This window comes from Rissa tridactyla, chromosome 1 (genome assembly GCF_028500815.1).
Source record: "Rissa tridactyla isolate bRisTri1 chromosome 1, bRisTri1.patW.cur.20221130, whole genome shotgun sequence".
Classification (NCBI taxonomy): domain Eukaryota; kingdom Metazoa; phylum Chordata; class Aves; order Charadriiformes; family Laridae; genus Rissa; species Rissa tridactyla.
This window is the reverse complement of record NC_071466.1, coordinates 143,816,008-143,837,117: the sequence shown is the minus strand read 5'-3', so window position 1 is coordinate 143,837,117 and position 21,110 is coordinate 143,816,008. Positions and strand designations below refer to the sequence as shown.

General features: G+C 42.8%; 1 protein-coding gene across 4 annotated transcripts in view; it reads left to right on the top strand.

Annotated features, from left to right (window-relative positions):
* The first annotated feature begins 1,566 nt into the window (after positions 1–1,566).
* Positions 1,567–21,110, top strand: part of PRMT8 (protein arginine methyltransferase 8) — a 73,345-nt gene continuing 53,801 nt past the window's right edge. The window contains exons 1-2 of one of the 4 annotated variants that reach the window (XM_054218284.1): positions 1,582–1,882; positions 2,482–2,892. In XM_054218284.1, coding sequence (XP_054074259.1) covers positions 2,818–2,892 — 75 coding nt within the window. In that variant the 5' untranslated portion in view covers positions 1,582–1,882; positions 2,482–2,817. Of the gene's footprint in view, positions 2,976–21,110 lie in introns of all 4 variants that reach the window. The other 3 variants (XM_054218300.1, XM_054218276.1, XM_054218292.1) reach the window with 3 other exon arrangements.

Sequence of the window (21,110 nt, the reverse complement as noted above, 5' to 3'; positions counted from 1 at the left end):
CAGAGCAAACTGAAAAATATGTCCTGGAGTAGTTTTGAAAAATCTAATTCTTTTTCGCTGCATAGAACACTGGTTTATTTTAAAAGATTTAATCAGGCTAAGTTTAGCTGTGTGTATCACCTGAAAATAGAGAAGACACACTAAAACTATGTAGGTTAGCCCAAATGTATGCTGACTAAAACTTCATGCACTCACTAATGACCAGATACAACATAGCAGAGAAAAAGATTCTGACAAAGTTTGCAGAGACATTAGATTTTTATTTGCAGATTATTTTTTTCCTTATCCGTCTACCTAGAAATTGAAGTACTTAATGAGAAAGAATTCCATAGCCCAAGACTGTGAGGGTAGCTTTGGAACACTCTAAAATAGCTTATATAGGCAATGTCTGTAAGGGTTTTCATGTTTGAAGGGTTTTAAGAGCTTCTAGAGCTCTATTAATGTCCCAAAGAAAAGAGGGGATGGTCCGCTTCTACTTCTGTCATTATTTGAGTCTCCTGCCTAGAAGGTGTGAAATAAAACTATACTTTATAAACAAGGGAGGTGTGGATGATTATTGAAAAAAATAGCGGTGCGGAGCTAATGAAAGAACTTGAGGTGTTAGAATAAATGTTAGCTGAAAGGAATAGCAGGAAATCAGAGGCTTGTGAAAAATTGAATGATCAAATGGCTCTGCAAAGTATCTCACAGAATTCCAGTCTCAAGCTGTAAGGCACGTGTGTCTATAACATACTCTCATATTCTGAAACCTTTTCATATGGTACCATTGTGCCCTACATGGCACACAGTCATTGTCACTTGACATTTCAGCATACCACACATCTTCCACTTCCCTGTGTTTCTTACTTTTATGTGATTTATTAGAAATCCCTGAAATTTATTGCATATCTACTGATCCGTGTCTGAACAAGAATTTGTCAGTGTCATTCAAGTAAAACGGAGAAATTTGCTTAATTTAATTTTCTTGGCCTCACCTCCTGATCCCCATGGAGTAGGAGAATAATTTTGCTCTCTGCTCTTTAATTTGCATTCTCTATCTCCATTCCCTGACCCTCAGGAATATTTCAGCCTCCTGTGTGACCAGGGACCTACTGTTGTTTTGGCAGTACTTCATGGTATGTCTGCATTCCAGAGGTCATCTGAGGATAAAGTCTAATTAAAACATATTAAAATAGACAGCAGGGGACAAAAATTCAAAACCCCAGATCTATCATAATCTGTTACTGATCTAGCATGTGAGCTGGCTATATGCTTAAAATATGCATTGAAAGTAATCTTTCAAACGTCTTCTTCAGGTCTCCATTAGCACCCCCAGAGGAAACAATTTCAAACTGTTCAGAGAGCAGCAGTCCTGTTCTGGTCCTTGAAATCCTTCGAACACACACCCACACACCAGCATTATTTTCTCACCTCCTCCGTATAAAAACAAAACAGAAACGTGAGAACAGTGGGCTGGAGATGGAGCTGCGGAAAGTGAAGTTGGAAGGATTAATTATATAATACGCCCCCTCTCCCGCCCTTACCCACAGCAACACAAGTGAGGTAAACCTAATCCACCCAGCTGACAACTCAGAACTAGAAAGCGCACGGAGGAGTGAAAGCAAGATAAACGTGTGGGGAAGGTGGCAATGCACTCCCACAGTGGAATACGTCATTAGGAAAATGCTAAAAAGAAGTTCAAGAACCTTTAGCCCCTTCCCTCCCTAGCAAGACCTTTCCCTCCGCCCCTTCCTCCCCCAGCTTTTTCAGCAGGAGCTGCAGCCGGATGGGGACTGTAGTTCTACAGTTCATGGCTATCTGATGGAGTGTGGATCCTGCTGAAAAACTTCACCTAAAACAGAAGCTGGGAGCACACGCACGAGAAGATATATTAAGAAAGCAGGTTTGCTACTTAACTCGGAGGAAAGAAGCTGGAGCAGGCTTCTTCAGTTGCCCTCTAAGAACCTTGCCGAGAGTCCTTTCAAAGAAAAGCGTTGCTGATTCAAAAGAAGAGGAGGGATGGGGAAGAAAAGAAACTGTGCATGTTGTGTGAAAGGGAGACAACGTGTGTGTGTGTCCATGTGAATGCGTGCTTGTGTGTTAGAGGGTGTAGGCGAGGGGTGGGGGGAGCTTGGTAGAATGTGAGTTTCTTTCTACAAAAGACACGTGAATGTAATTCCCAGAAAAGGGCACCAAGCTCTGCCCAAGAGCAGAAGGGATAGGATAAGGGAAGGGAAGGGAAGGGAGAAGGGATTACTATTTCAGAAGACATTCATAGAAAGAGGGTAGCAAATTCTGTGACCATCTTTAAAGGAAGTTTCCTGGGACCTCGAGAGAAAGAAAGAAGCCCAAAGAAGGAAAATAAAGGGCTATGATTTCCTTGTCCTGTTGCTTTGTCTCTGGCTCCCTCTGCCTCTGGAAGAGTAGCCACAGGACACAAAGATGCCCAGCTGGTCACTGCACGCCCAAGTTCAGCTTATTTGGTGCTTCTCTCCTGTTTAGCCCGACTGTTTTCTCAGAAGGGGAGGACTCACAGCCCGACAGCCTTTTAGTTTAACCTGAAGAGTGTGTGCTGCCTCTCTCTGCCCATCCCAAGAGCTCGCTGGAGGTGGAGAAGAGGGGAGAAAGAGGAGGACTTGAAAGTGCCCGAGGAGCTCCCGATGCTAAGAGCAGACAAACATTCCCGTGGACGACGCAGAAAGGACAAAGCTGACTGATTTATTGCCATTTTCCATATAATTTTTCTCCCTATTCTTTGGCGCACACCAGTGTTTAGAGATCTTTGAAAACACAAAACAAAACACCAACCTCCAAGCCCCAACCCCCTGGCTAGCTCTTATGGGAATGAAACACTCCTCCCGCTGCCTGCTCCTGAGGAGGAAAATGGCGGAGAACGCTGCCGACAGCACCGAGGTAAGGATGCGAGGAAGAGCCCGGCGCCCGAGCTCCCCCAGCCCCGAGCACAGATCCCTTAGCAGAAGCAGCAGTAAGGGCAGGTAAACTTTCCAGGCTCCTTCGGCTAGCCCCTGTCTCCGTTGCTGCCATGATTTCCTGCATGCTCCCCCCCCGCCCCCGTTCCGCCTAGGCAGAGAACTTGGCACCCCGCTGAACCCTCCTGTCGCTCGGGCTGCTTCCCGGAAGCCGCCGCTTTACGGCTGGTTCCCCGAAAAGTTGGGTGGGCCGGGCGGGGGTGAGGCTCCGTGCGGGTTACGGGGAACTGGGAGGGAGATGAAGGTTGGTACGGCGGCAAGGAAGGGGGACGGTTATTTGCGTGTTTGAGGAGGCTGAAAGGGACAGAGAAGGTCTCTTGCGACAGTACTTTGGCCAGCTCTGATTGCTCTTCGCCAGGCAGAACGCCGCGGAGCCTTTGCTAGGATTGTTTGGGGGACTTCGGAGTATCCGTGTCTCTGCAGAATCCTGGATATTGGCATGCGGAGCCTCCCGAGGCGGGGGCGGAGGGCGGGAGGTGCATTCCCCCTTGCGCCCGGCTGGCCTGAGCAATGCCGAGAATAGCTTTGCATTGCCTTCGGGCCGAGAGGGTACCCTGCGAGCTCTCAGGTTTTCTGCAAGAAATTCCCCTCCCCCCCCCACCCCTCCCCCGCCGCATTACCTTCGGTTTCCTCAGCCTTTCCTATCTCAGCAACATTGGGGCTGAGCAGCCCTTTTCTACTTGTCTAGGGCTGTCTTGACCCCACTGAGACTTCTCTAGGGATGTGTGTGAAGTCTCAGATCTGGAAAAGCATAAGGATGCAGGAGGCAATCCGAGCTTCTCTGTGAGCACGTGAGAAGGAGACAGGCTAAGGTGCAAGAGTATGCCGAACTCCCTGTTTCTATTAATAGACCGCGCCTTGCACTCTGACAGAACTCTTTAACGCATGGGTAAGCGACATGCAGCACAGACACGTACAGACCCTCGAGGACATTGAACCCCAACCAACTTCAACAGCTTTGCCCAGGCAGCACTGACCCTCCTCCCCAGTTGCCCTGCAGAGGAAATAAAGAACAAAAGCACTACTTCGTTGTGAGTGAGCACATGACTATCCCCCCCTTTATTTTTTAAACATCTCCTCCTTTAAGATAGTCTACCCACTAGGTGTCCTGCTCCGTCATGAATTCCACTTTTCTCTTCCTAATAGCGGGCGCTCTGCTTAACCTTCATAAGTATGCCTCCTTTGCCATGCCAGGTGAAGAGCAGAATTTTCTTAAATGAATGTAATGTAAGCACTAAATCAAAGAACATGTCTGCTGCTACTGTGTTACAACCCTATGGAGTACTGTTTGCAGAAGAGGCATCTATAAATAGCAAGAAGTCTGGCTGCACATCTGTAAACTGTCACAGTACTGACAGCACATATTGCATTAAAGGTCCCTGGATCCTGGGCAGCATTGCAAGGAGAAATGTACGAGCACAGCCAGTTCCTTTCAAAGCCATTTTTCAATGGATGTTCTCTTTAGACAGGGAAAATAGGGTAGAGGAACTCTTTAAATATTCCTTTTGTATTTTAGTTCACTATTAGTACATTTTTGTTGTTTAACTGCCTTTGTCTTTCTGCTTGTGCAATGCTGCATACACTGCAATGTCATTTTATGGAGAAGACTTTCTTAACAAGGACAATTTCATTCCAATGCTGCATACAGGTTAGGAGAATATTAAAATGCCGTGCTTCCTCTCCTCAGAGTATCCATCAGTGACAGACTTGTGAAATGAGAGTGAAAATATTGCAGATTAGGCATATCCTGTTGTGCTTGTACTTTAAAAAAAATCAGAAGAGATACATCGTAACACCTGCCAAGATATTTTCTATTTTATTAATTTTCATACTTGTGATGTTAAGACACAGAAGTGTGCCAAGCAAAATATGCCAAAACCTTTGAAGATCTTTCACTTGTCAGTTTTTACATCTATATTTAGCGAAGTCATATGATCCCAGTTTGACCTTCAAATTTGTATTTCTCTAACTTTCTCCTGAAGTTAGCAAAGGTTCTGTGGCAGAAGGAATACAGGACAAAGCATCTCACTTTTGGACTTATCACTGTATGAGAGAAAATTAGGAATTGGTATGAATTTGCTTCATTTGAAACCAATGGGGTATTAGTAATAAGCATGATTTGATACTTACTAAGTTTCTGAATGCCATGGTGATAGGCGTGATGTAAAAAATGTTTGCTATAATGAGAAATGAAGAGTTAAAACATTTAATAAATGGTCAAAATGTCCCACTTCCAAATCCCTCCAAAAACCTTCTCGTTCTTAATCAGATTGATTCAAGCCAATTACTCCTGTTACAATTTCATAGTAAAATTTTTATTATTTTTTTTAAATCTACAACAACTAAGAGCATTACTCGAACTTTTGGTCAAATATGGCAAGTATTCTGTTCCAGCAGTAAGGCAGTTTAAAAAAATACATTAAGACAAAGAACATAGACACTGCATGAGACACTTTTTATTCCCTTAACTACCCTCTGATGAACATAGTGCTAGCTCATTAGCCTAAAGAACTTAAAGAAATGATTACAACAAATACAGACAAGGGAAAACCAAAGCTACAGTAAGACAATGCTCAGTGTTTCCTCAAACAAGAATACAAGAGAGAAGAAAAGCAATAGCTCACTAGCATTACTTTCCCGTCAAGGAGGACACCTTGTGTTACCAGGAAACTTACAGAAGCGTGCTCCCATTGTACCAGATTGTATAGATATTTACATTACCAGTATCCCCATAGCCTTATATCTTGATACAAGATATAGTTAAGTGAATGGAAGTGTTGCCACAGGTGCTGTTGGATCTTGGATCAGGCTCAGAATAGTTTTGTAATTTTGTTGTACTGATAACAGCCTGATATCAGTCTGTCTGCCAGAGTTTAAGTGGAACTGGTGGGTTTTTGTATGTGTTTATAGGCAGCCTGAGAGTACACAGGGCTTGGTATAAAAAATAAAAGTCAAGGGGAATAAAACCATAAGTCTTTTCTATTTAGAAGCTTGATGAAAGCCATAGGGGTCCCACTAATAGGAGCTTGCTAGAATGGTTTCAGATCCTTGTTTGGAGTGCGCAGGGAAAAAAAGATTCAGAAAATCTTTATTCCCCTTGGCCATCCCATGAACTGCAAGAGAAGTTCCATTGGAACAAAAGCTGTAGAACCTCTCCTCAAGATACAACAAAGATCCTCTGTATGTAAGTCATGAAAGAAGACTTGTCTAAATATAACAGGACTCTTTGCATAAATAACAGATCCAGAATTGAGTTCTCTGCAAATAGTTAAAGGCACTCAGAGAGAAAACAAAGTGAAAGAGAATTTTTTCTTTGCAGAACATATGCACAAAGATTCTGCAAAATTCATGGTACTGACCTACTGTATTTTTTGGTTTCTGAGTCTTTTTATTTTAAATGTATTAAATGGAAGCCATATTAATAGTAGGCCTGATATCAGTGATAGGAAACAAATTGAAAGAAGCGACATTTCAGAAGTGTGCCTTAATTTATCTTGTGAACCTATGCCATGTGAAGGGAATAGCACAAAGTGGCTGGGTCTATGCGCACATCCAACAGATGTATACATCTACACAAAACAGGTTAGCCGCTGACTGAAACAATTCTAGAACCTGAAACTGGGCTGGTTTTGTGCAATGCGAGTGCATAGTAACTTCATAAAAGTCTATTCTTACGCTGAAGATTTCGCAGTGTCTGTAGAGAGAAAAGATGCCTGTTTCACTGCTAAGAATTGAGACATTAGGTAATTTATTAATGGTAGTAAAATGGAGTCCTCCCTGAATTATACAAAGCTGGGTTTTGGTGAGAAAAAAAAAATCTTTTGAAGATTTAGGGTAACAGGCATAATAGACATGCTTCCCCATACAGATGAATATAACTGGTGCAGTACCATGAGATCCAGGTCTGTGAAAGTAAATGCTCTGTTATCAGAAGTGAGAAGATTACAATGTCCTATCTGTATGAAATCCAGCCATACCACTGCTGAGGGGAGAAGAGATTATACAATCTGTTGAAATCATGAGCTTCTGTTTGTCATGAGTAGGTCATGAGTCATGAGTAGGAAGAGGGTTTTCTCCTCCTAAGTTATCAAAGTACAAATGAACAGAAGCAGAACAAGAGCGTGCTTAACAGAGAATGGTGGACTGAATTTATTCAGTAAACATATGTTTTGTTCCTGGCTATTACACTGGATGATCTTGGAGATATAATTTAATCCCTCTGAGCTTTCCCATTCGTACTGTTGAATTCTGTGATTTACTGGTGAAAGGTGCCATAGAATAGTATTATTTGATGTTATTAAATTGCTTAGAACACCGTATATGAATGAACATTAATGAGTGGGTGATGTTTACCCAAGAGAGAAATAGCGCTGCTATGTCGTGTACTTCTTGCACTAACAGAAGTCATGACAGATCTGGCATGGTGTCAGTTAGGTAGCTGAAGACACAGTTTATGACATACCTTTCAGCCTCACTAAGTGGTGTGCCACATGCCTAGGTCACATAACTTTGAACGGGAAAAGTTGTGGTAGCTGGTGTGTGCGAGTAGTATAGGTGAGCTACAGAGACCAGACTAGTGCCCATATGCTCTAGATGCTTTGCACTGCTGACAAGGCAGTCAGAAAGCTGACTCATGATGTCAGTGAAGAATCTTTCACTGTGTGTGTAGTCAAATCCCCAAGGGCTATAGAAGCAGGTCTGAGTTAAAGCAGGGAGTATTCCACTTCACCATATTTTGATCCTGTACAATGCTCCTACTAGGACTAATTAGGCTAGTAACAAGGCAGTTCTAATATAGTCATGGAGGCTCTTTTGGTTTCTAGCCAACTCAGGAGTGGGGAGCAAAAATATGACTCTGAGCCATCTTCTCCTACGAACTTCAGCTGTGCAGAACATTAATTTAGCTCAGCTGAAGATCTCAGTGTAGTTAAATACATTACATTCCATTCTCAAATTTAATACTAAAAATTCAAGACATTGACCATAATATTTTGGCCCCATTGAAGAAATAACTTTTGGTTGGCATTAATAATATAAATAGGATCAAAAAATATTTATGCTTAAACAAAGAATAACAGCAACCACTCAAAGCAGAGTTTCAAAATAAAGATATCTTATCCTCTGCCAGCATAGGGTTGTTCTAGTGAACAGCATTTTAGTGTCAAGAAGACTGGTGTTTTTTAGAAACGGCATGGTTCATCTTGGTGACATCATGGGCCAGATCATATTGTGTCATTGTGGCAATGCTAAAAGTGAGGTTCCATGCTAATGAGCACTTTGTACAGAAGTAATAACTCTTTTTTCCAAGCTCAGTCTGTGAAAAGCACCAAATTCTTCAGAGAAGAGTAGATGACTACCTTTATAGTTGTTCTACCTCCATGCTGAAAGGGAGCTTAGCAAGACTGACTCACTTGCCTTCCAGAGCTTCAGCCTGAGCCTAATTGCGAAAGATGAAGGCTTGTGCCCTTACTGGTACAGACAAAGCAGAGAAATACATAAAGATAAAAAGGCATTCAGCCTAATCTTTTGATAAGATTTCACCTCAGCCTTTCCAAGTTTGCAAAAAAGTTTAGTCCGCTTACAGATGAGGTGATGAACAGCTAAAGGGGGTGAATGATGAAACTAGTTGCTCCCACCTCTGATTCCACAGAATCCTGCTACCTACTGTCCTGTTCAACAGCTTTAATGCCAGCTTTATTTCAGTCTAGATTTTAGGATAAAATGGGATTGTCCTTTCCATATTTTCTTTCTTCTTTGGGAATAACTTCTAAACAACAGAAACAGGAAGCACACATCTCAAGGAAGCAAAGAGGAGATTGCCCACTAAGTGGCTGAGTTGATGGCCACAAGGGTGTCTTCACCATGCCAGAATGGAGCAATTGCTGACTAATCACAGCCTGACTGGCTCCATGGAGTCCCTCAGCATGCTATTGCCTTCAACCTGTTGCACGGGAGCTGAGACAACTTTCTCACTTCTCAGTGACTGTGAGAGGATGGGCACTATATCACTCTTAGTATTTCAGTTTTAAACTGAGATTTAAGAGGTCACCTATGGCCTAGCAGTTCTTCTGTCCTTGTCTTTTTCTGGCCATACAGTTTATTTTTCATTGCTTCTAATAGCACCAGAAAGCTCAAACCTAGTATCAGACCCCAGAATAATGTGTGACCAAGCCAGGGCCTTCCAACAACAATCTACCAGCCCAAACCTTTTTTGTTGTGGACCTTAATTTCTCACTTAGAAAAGAGGAGAGGAGATCCTGCCATCTGTTTCAGTTTCTAGTTGCGTCCCTGTACTATTCATCAATCCATTGCCCTGAAGCTTCACCCCAACGTGGGATAAAGACCAGCTGCTTATTTTCTTTTCCTTGGTCAAAAATAGGGAAGTAATTAACCCTTCCCATAACTCCTTCTAAACTACTTCTATTTGAGGACCTCAGGATTGTGCCCTATATTAGACATTACCCTGTCTGAAGTAGAGGATATGTACTTTTTTTTTTGCTCTCATCTCAGTTACATCAGGATATATGAGGAGTAATGCCACTGAGTCCTTTATAAATAGGGATCACACTCAGTGTCATTGCAGAAACATAGAAGTGTTGATTAGAAAGAGTGTCTACAGAACATCTCATGCAACCTCACGCTCAATGTAGAACAGTCACCAGCATTAGATCGTGGCCATTGCTGTCTCTAGCCAAGTCTCAAAAATCTCCAAGCATGGAGAATCCACTACCTCTGTAGGCAACCGTCCAGTGCTGCACAGACCTCTCAGTGAAAAAGTTTCCTGAACCTCCCAAACAGCAAATTGTGACCTTTGCACCTCGTTATCTCATCTACTGCTATTGAGAAGAGTTTGCCTCAATTTTCTATTTAACTGTCTTTCAAGTACTTGCAGGCTGCTGTTAGATTGTCCCTTAGCCTCCTTTTCCACAAATCAAACAAGTTCAGCACAAAGTAATCTCTCCTTACAGGTCATCTTCTCAGGCCTGTGACCATTTTATTATATAGCACCTTGTTTACCTCCTTTTAACTAAGAACTCTGCAGAAATGTTATGAGAATGAAAAAGAAGAATATTGACAGAAAGAACTTTATAGGAGAAGACTAGCTGACTAAATGCACATGGCCAGGTAGTGTCAATAAAGTGTATTCTGCAGAAATCCCTTGTGAGTGAGCCCAGCTGTGTATCTGGCATGTTTCAATTTGTTATTTTGGGTTAGTAATTTCTTACTTACTTCCCCTAGAAAGAGAGCGGTCAAATCTGAAAAGCAGCACTGCTTTTTGCCCACAGTTTGCACCTTGTGTAACTGTACAGCTGGAACAGCTGTTTCAGAAGGAAATCAAATGAGATAGTGTTAGCCGCTTCATAATATAGTTGCCTGCTTAGGAGTCACAGTGTTTAAAACTTAGGAGTAGCTGAATTTACAGGCAGCAGGGGGTGTTCAACAGTCGTTAGGGATGCTCTGCCTATTGTGTTGTTGAGCCTTAAGAAAAGATAAGGGCCCTTTCAGTTCCATTGGCTTCGATATAACCCACAGGTCCTCTGCAAACCTGAAGTGGACCAAGGATGTGAAATAACAAAACTGAGGTACAAGAACAGCTATTGTGCAGAGAAGACAAAAAAGGGAACATATTTTATTGTGCGAGAAAGTATGTTACAGACTAAAATTTCAGCTAAATCCTTTTCTGCTCTGTGTAAGTCTGATGATCTCTTAGATTTCTGGGACTAGAAGTAGCAAACGTGAAGTTGCCCTTAAGTAAAAGTCCTGTTCTGGAAAATACTATATTTAGTCATGAAACAGAACATGCTTTGTAAATTTACTGGAGGTCAAAGGTCATAATGAAATTATTTCGTGAATGTGGAAAAGAAAAGGAAGGAGGGAAGAAAGGCAGGAAAGTGGGTGGACAGGTGGGTACAGAAAGAAGAAGAGAGGGACGGAGAGTGAAAAGGGAGGGAGGGAGGAAGGGAGAGGAGGGAGGAAAGATAGGGACATACAGTCAACATCCAGAGAAGCTGCTCATTTCCATAAAAGCAGGAGGAGCAGAAGTATATACTTAAATTTAGTGTCAAAAAGTCACAGAATGACACTGTGACTCCTAAAGGCTGGTCTTAGAGTAAAGACTAAGATGAAGAACACACTGAGTACCTTGGACTTTTCTACATCCTTTATCACCAGGGCCCCTGCCCCATTTAGCAATGGGCCCACATTTTCCCTACCTTCTCTTTTGGTGCCTATGTACTTGCAGAATATTTTCTTGTTGCACTTCATTGTCCTATTGTCAGATTCAACAAATGTCAGGAATCAAGCAACTGTAGGCAGAGGTAGCAGAAGGCCATCAGGAGAGTGAATCAATTCACCCTTTTACATCCTGTAAATAAGGAAATAATAGGGGGAAATGCAATATGCAACAGTATTCTGAATGAGCAAGACTATGCTATTTTATTGTATTTTTTATTCAATAACTGCCTTAACATTGTGAGCATTTGTCATTTCAGCCACACATAAAAGTATGCAGTTCCTTAAAGACACATTAATATGCTTACTTACAATGTGTGTGTGTCTTTATACATAGAATTATAGAGTCATAGAATCATCTAGGTTGGAAGGGACCTTTAAGATCATTGAGTCCAACCATCAACCTAACACTGACAAAACCACAACTAAACCATGTCCCTAAGCACCACGTCTGCCTGTCTTTTAAATACCTCCAGGGATGGTGATTCTACCACTTTCCTGGGCAACCTGTTCCAATGTTTGATAACCCTTTCTGTGAAGAAATTTTTCCTAATATCCATCCTAACCCTCCCCTAGCATAACTTGAGGCCATTTCCTCTTGTCCTGTCGCTTGTTACTTGGGAGAAGAGACCGACCCCCTGCCTCCCTACAACCTCCTTTCAGGTAGTTGTAGAGAGTGATAAGGTCTCCCCTCAGCCTCCTTTTCTCCAGACTAAACAATCCCAGCTCCCTCAGCCGCTCCTCATAAGACCTGTTCTCCAGACCCCTCACCAGCTTCATTGCCCTTCTCTGGACTCACTGCAGCACCTCAATGTCTTTCCTGTAGAGAGGGGCCCAAAACTGAACACAGTATTCAAGGTGCGGCCTCACCAGTGCCGAGTACAGGGGGATGATCGCTTCCCCAGTCCTACTTTCCACACTATTCCTGATAGAGGTCAGGACGCTGTTGGCCGCCTTGGCCATCTGGGCACAGTGGCTGGCTCACATTCACCCAGCAGTCGACAAACACACCCAGGCCCTTTTCTGCTGGGCAGCTTTCCAGCCACTCTTCCCCATGCCTGTAGCGCTGCCTGGGGTTTTTGTGACCCAAGTGCAGGACCCAGTGCTAGGCCTTGTTGAATCTCATACCATTGGCCTATCAATCCAGCCTTTCCAGATCCCTCTGTAAAGCCTTCCTACCCTCAAGCAGATCAACACTCCTACCTATCTTAGTGTGGTCTGCAAACATACTGAGGGTGCACTTGATGCCCTTGTCAAGACCACTGATAAAGATACTAAATAGAACCGGCCCCAGTAGCCCTGGGGAACACCACTTGTGACCAGCTGCCAACTGATTTAACTCCATTCACCACCACTCCATGGGCCCAGCCTTCCAGTCAGTTTTTTACCCAGCGAAGAGTACGCCTATCCAAGCCATGGGCAGCCAGTTTCTCCAGGAGAATGCTGAAGGAAATGGTGTCAAAGGCTTTACTAAAATCCAGGTAAACAACATCCACAGCCTTTCCCTCATCCATCAAGCGGGTCACCTTGTCATAGAAGGAGATCAGGTTTTCAAGCAGGACCTGCCTTTCATGAACCCATGCTGACTGGGGCTGATCACCTGGTTGTCCTGCATGTGCCCTGTAATGGTACTCAGGATGATCTGTTCCATAACCTTCCCTGGCACCAAGGTCAGACTGACAGATTCTCTGCAGATTCTCCTTCTGGCCCTTCTTGTGGATGGGCGTCACATTTGCTAACCTCCAGTCAACTGGGACCTCCCCAGTTAGCCGGGACTGATGATAAATGATGGAAAGTGGCTTGGTGAGCACTTCCACCAGCTCTCTCAGTATCCTGGGGTGGACCCCATCTGGCCCCATAGACTTGTGGATGTCTAAGTGCTGTAGCAGGTCACTCAGATTTCCCTTTGGACTATGGGGGCTTCATTCTGCTCCCCGCCCCATCTACTAGCTCAGGGGTCTGGGTACTCAGGGAACAACTGGTCCTACTACTAAAGACTGAGGCAAAGAAGGCATTAAGTACCTCAGCCTTTTCCTCATCTTTTGTCACTATGTTTCCACCCCCATCTAATAAAGGATGGAGATTATCCTTAATCCTCCTTTTATTGCTAATATATTTATAGAAACTTTTTTATTGTCCTTAACTTTAGAAGCCAGGTTAATTCTTTTTTCCTGATGGCTCATTTTTTGGCGCATGGGGATGGCCTGCTCCTGCACCTTTAAGACATCCTTCTTGAAAAATATCCAGCCTTGCTGGACTCCTTTGCCCTTCAGGACTGCCTCCCAAGGGTCTCTGTCAATAAGGCTCCTGCAAAGACCAAAGTTCACTCTCCAGAAGTCCATGGTGGCAGTTCTGCTGACCCCCCTCCTTGCTTCTGCAAGAATTGAAAACTCTGTCATTTCATGATCACTATGCCCAAGATGGCCTCCAACCGTCACATCCCCAACAAGTCCTTCTCTGTACACAAACAACAGGTCCAACAGGACACCTTCCCTAGTCGGCTCCCTCAATATCTGTATCAGGAAGATACACATGCCAGGAACCTCCTGGACTGTTCCCTCTCAGCTGTACTGTATTCCCAGCAGATATCTGGTAAGTTAAAGTCCCCCATGAGGACAAGGGCTAGTGATCATGAGACTTCTCCCAGCTGCTTATAGAGTATTTTGTCTGCCTCTTCATCCTGGTTGTGCCATCTATAACAGACTCCCATGATGATATCTGCCTTGTTGGCCCTCCCCCTGATTCTTACCCATAAACACTCAACCCTGTTGTCACCATCATTAAGTTTTAGACATTCATAACACTCTCTAATATACAGGGCCACCCCACCACCTCTCCTTCCTTGTCTATCCCTTCTGAAGAGTTTATAGCCATCCATTACAGTACTCCACCACGTTTCCATGATGGCAACTACGTCACAGTTTTTCCTGCTGCACAATGGCTTCCAGCTTCTCCTGTTTATTGCCTATGCTGCATGCATTAGTGTAGAAGCACTTCAGGTGCTATTGGTCCCACCACCTTTTTGCAGTGAGAAGCCCTAATTTCTACCTGAAAACTATGGTTTCAGGTATGGCGTTAGAAACTATGGCATGGTTGTAGTTTCTAACCCATCAGTGACCCTCACATCTCTGCTGCTGCATGGATCTCCATCCCCTACCTTCACTGAGTCAGCAGACCAAGGGACCTCACTAGCATACTGTTCCATGAACATTGGCACACCCCAGGCTTACCTCTAAAGAGCCTGGTTTCATCCCCTTTCCCCTTCAAATCTATGTGTATATATATACATATGCATATATACATATACACATACACATACAATGTTTTATATTTACATAAATTCAAACTGCTTATTGTGCTGTGACTTTCATTTCTTTGTGCACCCAGGTTGTCATGTTATTAGAACGAGGTCAGAGAAGACAGCACTGTGCCAATGTGGGCTCATATACTGTAAAATGATAAAACCTGGTTAAAGTCTTATACCACATAAATAGTTTATATATATATATATATATTTCTCTGTTGACAGAGAAACTCTATGTTTAAAAAGGCAGTTTCACAGTGTCATTGTTCAACCCCAGCCGTCAACTAGGACCACACAGCCACTTGCTCACACCCCTCCACCCCCAATAGGGTAGGGAGGAGAGGGATAAAAGGAAGGGGAAAAAACCCCAAAACCTCATAGGTTGAGATAAAGACAGTTTAATAGAACAGTAATGGAAAAGAAAAAAATAATAATGTTAATAATGGTAAAAGAATATATAAAATAAAGTGATACAACACAAATAGCTTTCACCACCCGAGGATCTGTTCCTCAGCCTATCCCAAGCAGTGATCGTGGATTCCTGCCCCCCAGCCAACCCCCATTTATATACTGAGCATGTCGTCTATGGTATGGAATATTCCTTTGACCAGCTTGTCCTGTATATGCTCCCTCTCAGTTTCTATGGCAGGATGAAAAAGTCCTTGAATTAGTGTAAACATTACTTGCCAACAACTAAACCAATATGTGTTAACAACATTATTCTCATACTAAATCCAAAACACAGCAGCTACTTGGAAGAAAATTAACTCTATCCCAACTGTAACCAGGACACACAGAAAAGTGCTAGCTTTTCATTCAATAACATCCTTTGTATTCATTGTCTTCCACTGTACGGGTGTTCTGACAAAATTCAGTTTAGTTGTCTAATTCTAATTTAGTTCTCTAATTAGGAGAATTACAGGAATATATAGCCTTCCATTTCAAGTTGAAATAACAATCTCACATTTCAATTACAGTGCTAACAAAGCTCTAAAGTAAGTTTAAATTCAACTAACCTCGTGAGCAGCTAGAAATACAAACTCCCAATTCAGAAAGGGAGCATTTAAAAATACCCATCTGTTTCACTTTAGATCACTTCCAAGCATTCACACCTTTGATTCAGCAATTAAATGTAACTGGTTTTGTTTTCTTAAATTCTGTAACACCTACACATCTCAGAGGTCAGAGAATAAGGCAGCACACTTGCAAGTCAGTAAAACTCAATTAAAATGCATAAAATACAGTTTAGTTACTCTCACAGAAGTCATTGATTTGAACATCTTTGCCAGTAAGAATACATTGAGAAATATGTAAAAGCCTGGTTCTCAAAAATGTATTTTCTACAAAACCTCTTCAGAAATTTAGACACTGTTACTATCGTTCCCTCTGAGTCACTCTGTTCAACCACCTTTCACCATCCCCAGAGAATCTCTTGTACGTAGAATATATTCCTCTCAATAGTACAAAGCAATTATTTATTGTCTAACATATCAAAGGCAGTTGGGGTCAACAAGTTATTAGGCAAAGCACTAATATGCTTATCATTCCTAACAGAAGACACACAGAGTCTTTGCTGGCCAGGTAATCATGAAGCAGGTGGTGAAGGGTCAGATTCTTCTGCTGCTGGGAACGTTCATGTTGTTTCATGTTGCTTCATGTTCATACTTCATGTTGCTGTTGCCATCTTTAGACTCCCTTAGCATGTTATATCTCTTCACATGACTGTTTTTTCTTCCTGAATCCTTGAACTTTAAATTTGTATTTCACCTTATTTTATCTTCAATGGCTCTATGCTACAGGACTTGTCAAAACTCTGTCTTACAATTTAGAATTTGTCTCATAAGCCTGAGCCAGGGTTACACATCTGGGCACTGATGAACCCCTAGGAGGAGAGGTTGGAGGCTACAGAGAGTGGGGTGCAGCAACTAGGAAGACACTGAGCTGAATGGGTACTTCTTAAAACCATAGGTGTAAATTTCTGAATATTTCTCTGCCTACATACTGTTAAGTGATGTAAAAAGCTTGTCCCGCCTCCTCCGGCCCAGGACCTCTCCTGCCTGGCCACTGGAGCCCAACCTGGTGCCCTGGGGACTCAGGGCCTCTGCCCAGACTGAAGGACATGGCTGACGCTTTCCTGTTTGCAGGTTCAACCAGTGACATGGCTACGCATGTATCCCAGACACACACACAGAGGACACCAACATGGCCAGTCACACAGGCTTCCACAGACAAGGCACTGCCGTCAAAAACCCCTACATACAGGACTCACGTAAAAGACAATCCACAGACAGCCAAGCCCATACTTCCTCTTCAGTGGGTGGAGGCAGAAGGTCACTAGTGCAGGCACACACACATCCCCACTTTCCAGGTTCACAAGCACACACGCATGTTTGTGGATTCCTTAATTACCGGCATGGCCCCTCTGCCCACTCAGCACTGGGCCTGGATCCTGGGCCCCCTTACCCACCCCACAGGGACCCGATTGCCATCTGGTCCAGCTTGGTGCTCACTGCAAACACACAGCACTCACACATTCGTTCTTCATGCACTCCACATTCACAAATTGCCCCGGGCATACCAGCACAGACCCTCTGCCTGGGGACCCTGGTCTGGACCTTAGGCCACCCCCAGCCACTGGCTAGTCTGGCATAAAGTTCGCTGGTGAATACGCACCGCACGCCCCAGGCACACCAGAACTGGGGAAGGCACAGACTCTCCCCCCAGCAGCCAGCACCAGGCACACAGGCAGTGGCCCGTGACCCCGGTCCAGCGGTGCTGAGCTCCTCGCTTGCCTCACTCACGCTGGTTTTGGGAACAGACGCTGTTCCCGCCCTGGTGGCTGGGAGTTCAAGATCCCCACCGGCTCCAGTAGCTGACATGGAGACCTCCCTCACTCCATTCACTGGTACCACAGGCCAGGGGCCCTGGTCTGACCCCGGGAGCTGGTACCAAATTTCCCTCACGCACACACAGGTCTCACCGGTAGCCGGCACTGAGTCCACATGGGACAGAGAGCGAGCACACGCAGAGGGATGCTTAAGAAAAGATTTAATAGGAAGATACAAGAAGCTAGGCCAGACTGCAGTGATCAGGCATGGTTGTACCTTGTGGATTAACTGTGCCAAATATGGATAATGTATTAAGTCATTAAAGTCTTAAAAAATAAGATATCTCTTTCGCTTCATTTAGAATCTCAAAGCAATAGTAATCATGAAGTCACTGTTACGCTCTTCATTATGTATCATCAAGACCTGTCTTCCTTCAAAGCTGAAGTTATATCCCTACATAAATCCATGACCAGTGCAATCCTGCAAGGACAGAAATAAATGCTACAAGTACCTAGTTAAGGTGACAATTTTCAACAGGATTTAGCAGTTCTGAATTGTACTGTGTGCACAGAATAGCTGTTGTATAAAGAATAAGAACAGTTTTCTAGCAGCTAGTTTCTCCTAAGTCATTAGCAATACATTTTTCTATAAGATATGTCATGATAATGAATATCAATATTAAACATATTCTATAAAGCACTATTTATATTTTCCAGGCCATATGTTATATTTAGGGCCTCTTGACTGCATCTGACATTTTTCATTGCTTGCAAACTTTTCAGAGGTGTGAAAGTCTAATCCCAATTAAAAACACAAAGACCACTGGGGGTCAAATTTTCTCTTGAAAACTACTACCACTTACAGCTCCACTAAGGGGACTGTGAGTTATAAGTTTATAGGAAGAGCGAAATAACAACAGAGAAATGATATTTTTTTCGAGAAAGAGGAAATCTGGTATGTGATTCCTGTTTCTGCCTGTTTCCTTGTTTGGTGATCTCAAATCATAAAATAGCTCAAACACTGATTTTACATCCAAATAAATTTGAATAAGCAAATCAAGGCTGGAGAAATAGGCTGATGGGAACCTCGTGAAGTTCAACAAGGGGAAGTGCAAAGTACACACGTGCGCAAGCTCATGCACAAGCTCATGCACAAGTATATGCTGGGGGCCACCCAACTGGAAGCAGCTTTGCAGAAAAGGACCTGGGCATCCTGGTGGATGCTAGGTTGAACAGGACACAGAAATGTGCCCTTGCTGTAAAGAAGGCTAATGATATCCTCGGTTGCACTAGACAAAGGAGGTTAAGTAAAGTGATTCTTCCCCTTTATTCAGCACTGGGGAGGCCACACCTGGAGTTCTGTGTCCAGTTCTGGTCTCCTCAGTACAGGAGAGACATGGACATACTGGAGAGAGTCCAACAAAGGGCCACAAAGATGATTGAGGGACTGAAGCATCTCTCATATGAGGAGAGGCTGAGAGAGCTGTGAATGTTTAGCCTAGAGAAGAGAAGGCTCAGGGGGATCTCATTAATGTATATAAATACCTGAAGGGAGGATGCAAAGAGGATGGAGACAGGCTCTTTTCTGTGGTGCACAGTGACAAGAGACAATAGGCACAAACTGAAACACAGGAGGTTCCATCTGAACATCGGGAAATACTTTTTTACTGTGAGGATGACAGAGCAGTGGCACAGGTTGCCCGGGGAGGTTGTGGAGGTATTCAAAAGCCATCTGGATGTAGCCCTGGGCAACTGGCCTGTTGTGGCCCTGCTTGAACACGGGTTGGACCAGATGACCTCCTGAGGTCCCTTCCAACCATAACTGTTCTGTGATTCTGTGATTCAGTGAAATCAAACACAAGATATAAATGAAATTAGAAAGCTATGATCTATGTGTATACTTTTCATGCATTGCATTCTTTTTCTTTCTTTGGTTGATATTTAAAAAATATGGCAAATTTAGGAATCTGTAGCAAAGGAACACAGACCTTGGGTTTCCTCAAACATTCAGTCCTGTGAAATGCTGAATATGTTCACATCTCTATTGACTATGTTTTCTTTTACACCTCATGAACTGAGGTCTCAATAAAATGAAAAGAACCAACTATTTATTACAGTTGCTGGATTGTAGTCTGCACAATCCAGAACAAAGGAAATCAAGACAATTAATTACTTAATGTATTTGCCAACAATTCTATACTTAGTTTTTATCACTTTGCATTAGTTTAAGTCTTTTAACTGCTAGATATGACTTTACTATCTCTGACACCAATTTAAGATCAAAATCTCACTTAGTCATCTGCTTATAGTGAGATATCCTAGGTAGAATAAAGATGGTATTATTTATTTGGACATTTTTAAGGAGGTAGGGGAAATGCTGTTGTCAGTTTCCTTTGTTCTTCCTTCATCTTTTAATCATTCAGATCTTTCTTCATGTTATGGTCTTCAAAAGAAACCTTATTCCTTGTGATGTACAATTTGTGTCACTTGTGCTGCTGGTGGCAGAACAGTGCATTCCTCTGACTCGCATCACGCTTCAGAGTTCTGCTGAAAATTACTATGCTGTCAGTAAAAGGAGAAAAGTAAGCACTGTTTTTAAGTTGGTGCTGAATGGTTTTACCTCCAGTGATTCAGTGTCTCAAGAAAACCCACTTTTAAAAGCCTTTTGCAATATTTAAGTTCCTGAAAAGGTTCAAGAGTTATTCAAGTCACTTTATTGGGATCTTCTTGATGGCAGTAATTTGTTTTCCATGCTATTTTAACAAATATGCACAACTCATTGGTTAGGGTCTTGATGTTCTCTATCATTGGATCAACAAATCTTTATTATTTTCTATTGTTATTATGTTACTTTACATGGGTGAACTAGGACCTGGATTCTGCTCACATAAATTCAAATGCTTTAACAAGATGTCTGAGTTGGTGGCCTACTTGTCCTGTCTAATCAACAGAGACAAACACCTCTGAATGGCAATTCTGCCCATCTCAAACCCGAATCATACCTAAAAGAATCCTCTTTCTTTCTATTGATCATTGACAGAGCCTAGAGTGGCTCAGCTGCCAACCTTCAGTAATATTAAGACACAAAACACAGTGTTTTTTCATTTGTATGACATTCCTGAAAACATATTCCCCTGATTCATAGTCCTATGGAAAATCCCATTTTTTTCTGCTTTTCACGTTTTTAGAATCTTCTTCCTGTCAGAAAGCTCTTCCTCCCAATTAATTCTGAATGTGCTGCCAGTTCAGAAGTGAGAGCTGATTCTTCTTCTCCTTTATCCCACTCAGCTGCCAGTCATTCCATGAACAGGAGAAATATTTAAAGAAACAGGATCCCAAGAGGCTTGATATGTTCCAAAAAGGAAAAAAAAAAAAGCACCTTTCCACATCAATAAAACCTTGAATCTTCTCCCACTCTCCATGTTAACTTATTGTAGCTTCCAACAACCACCACTAGACAGGCTGGGAAAGAGGTTTCTTTCTTGGGAATGAGGTATGAGTAGTACTGGAGTGAGTCAAATGCTGTTCTTGTGATCCTGAGATTCATGAAAAAGATAAATCAGCTTTGGCAGATCTGAATACAGTGACATGGCCAGCAGCAGGCTATAGGGAAACACTATTTTTACTTCTATTTTTTTTTTCTCTCTTCTGTTTTTTTTTTTCCTATTCCTTAAATCATGTTAATGTTCAGAAAACTAGCAAGCAAAAATTTCAGTCCTATCCTTTGCTCACAGACCTCTTAGACAATGCACAGATTTTGATGGATTTTTTTTTTCCT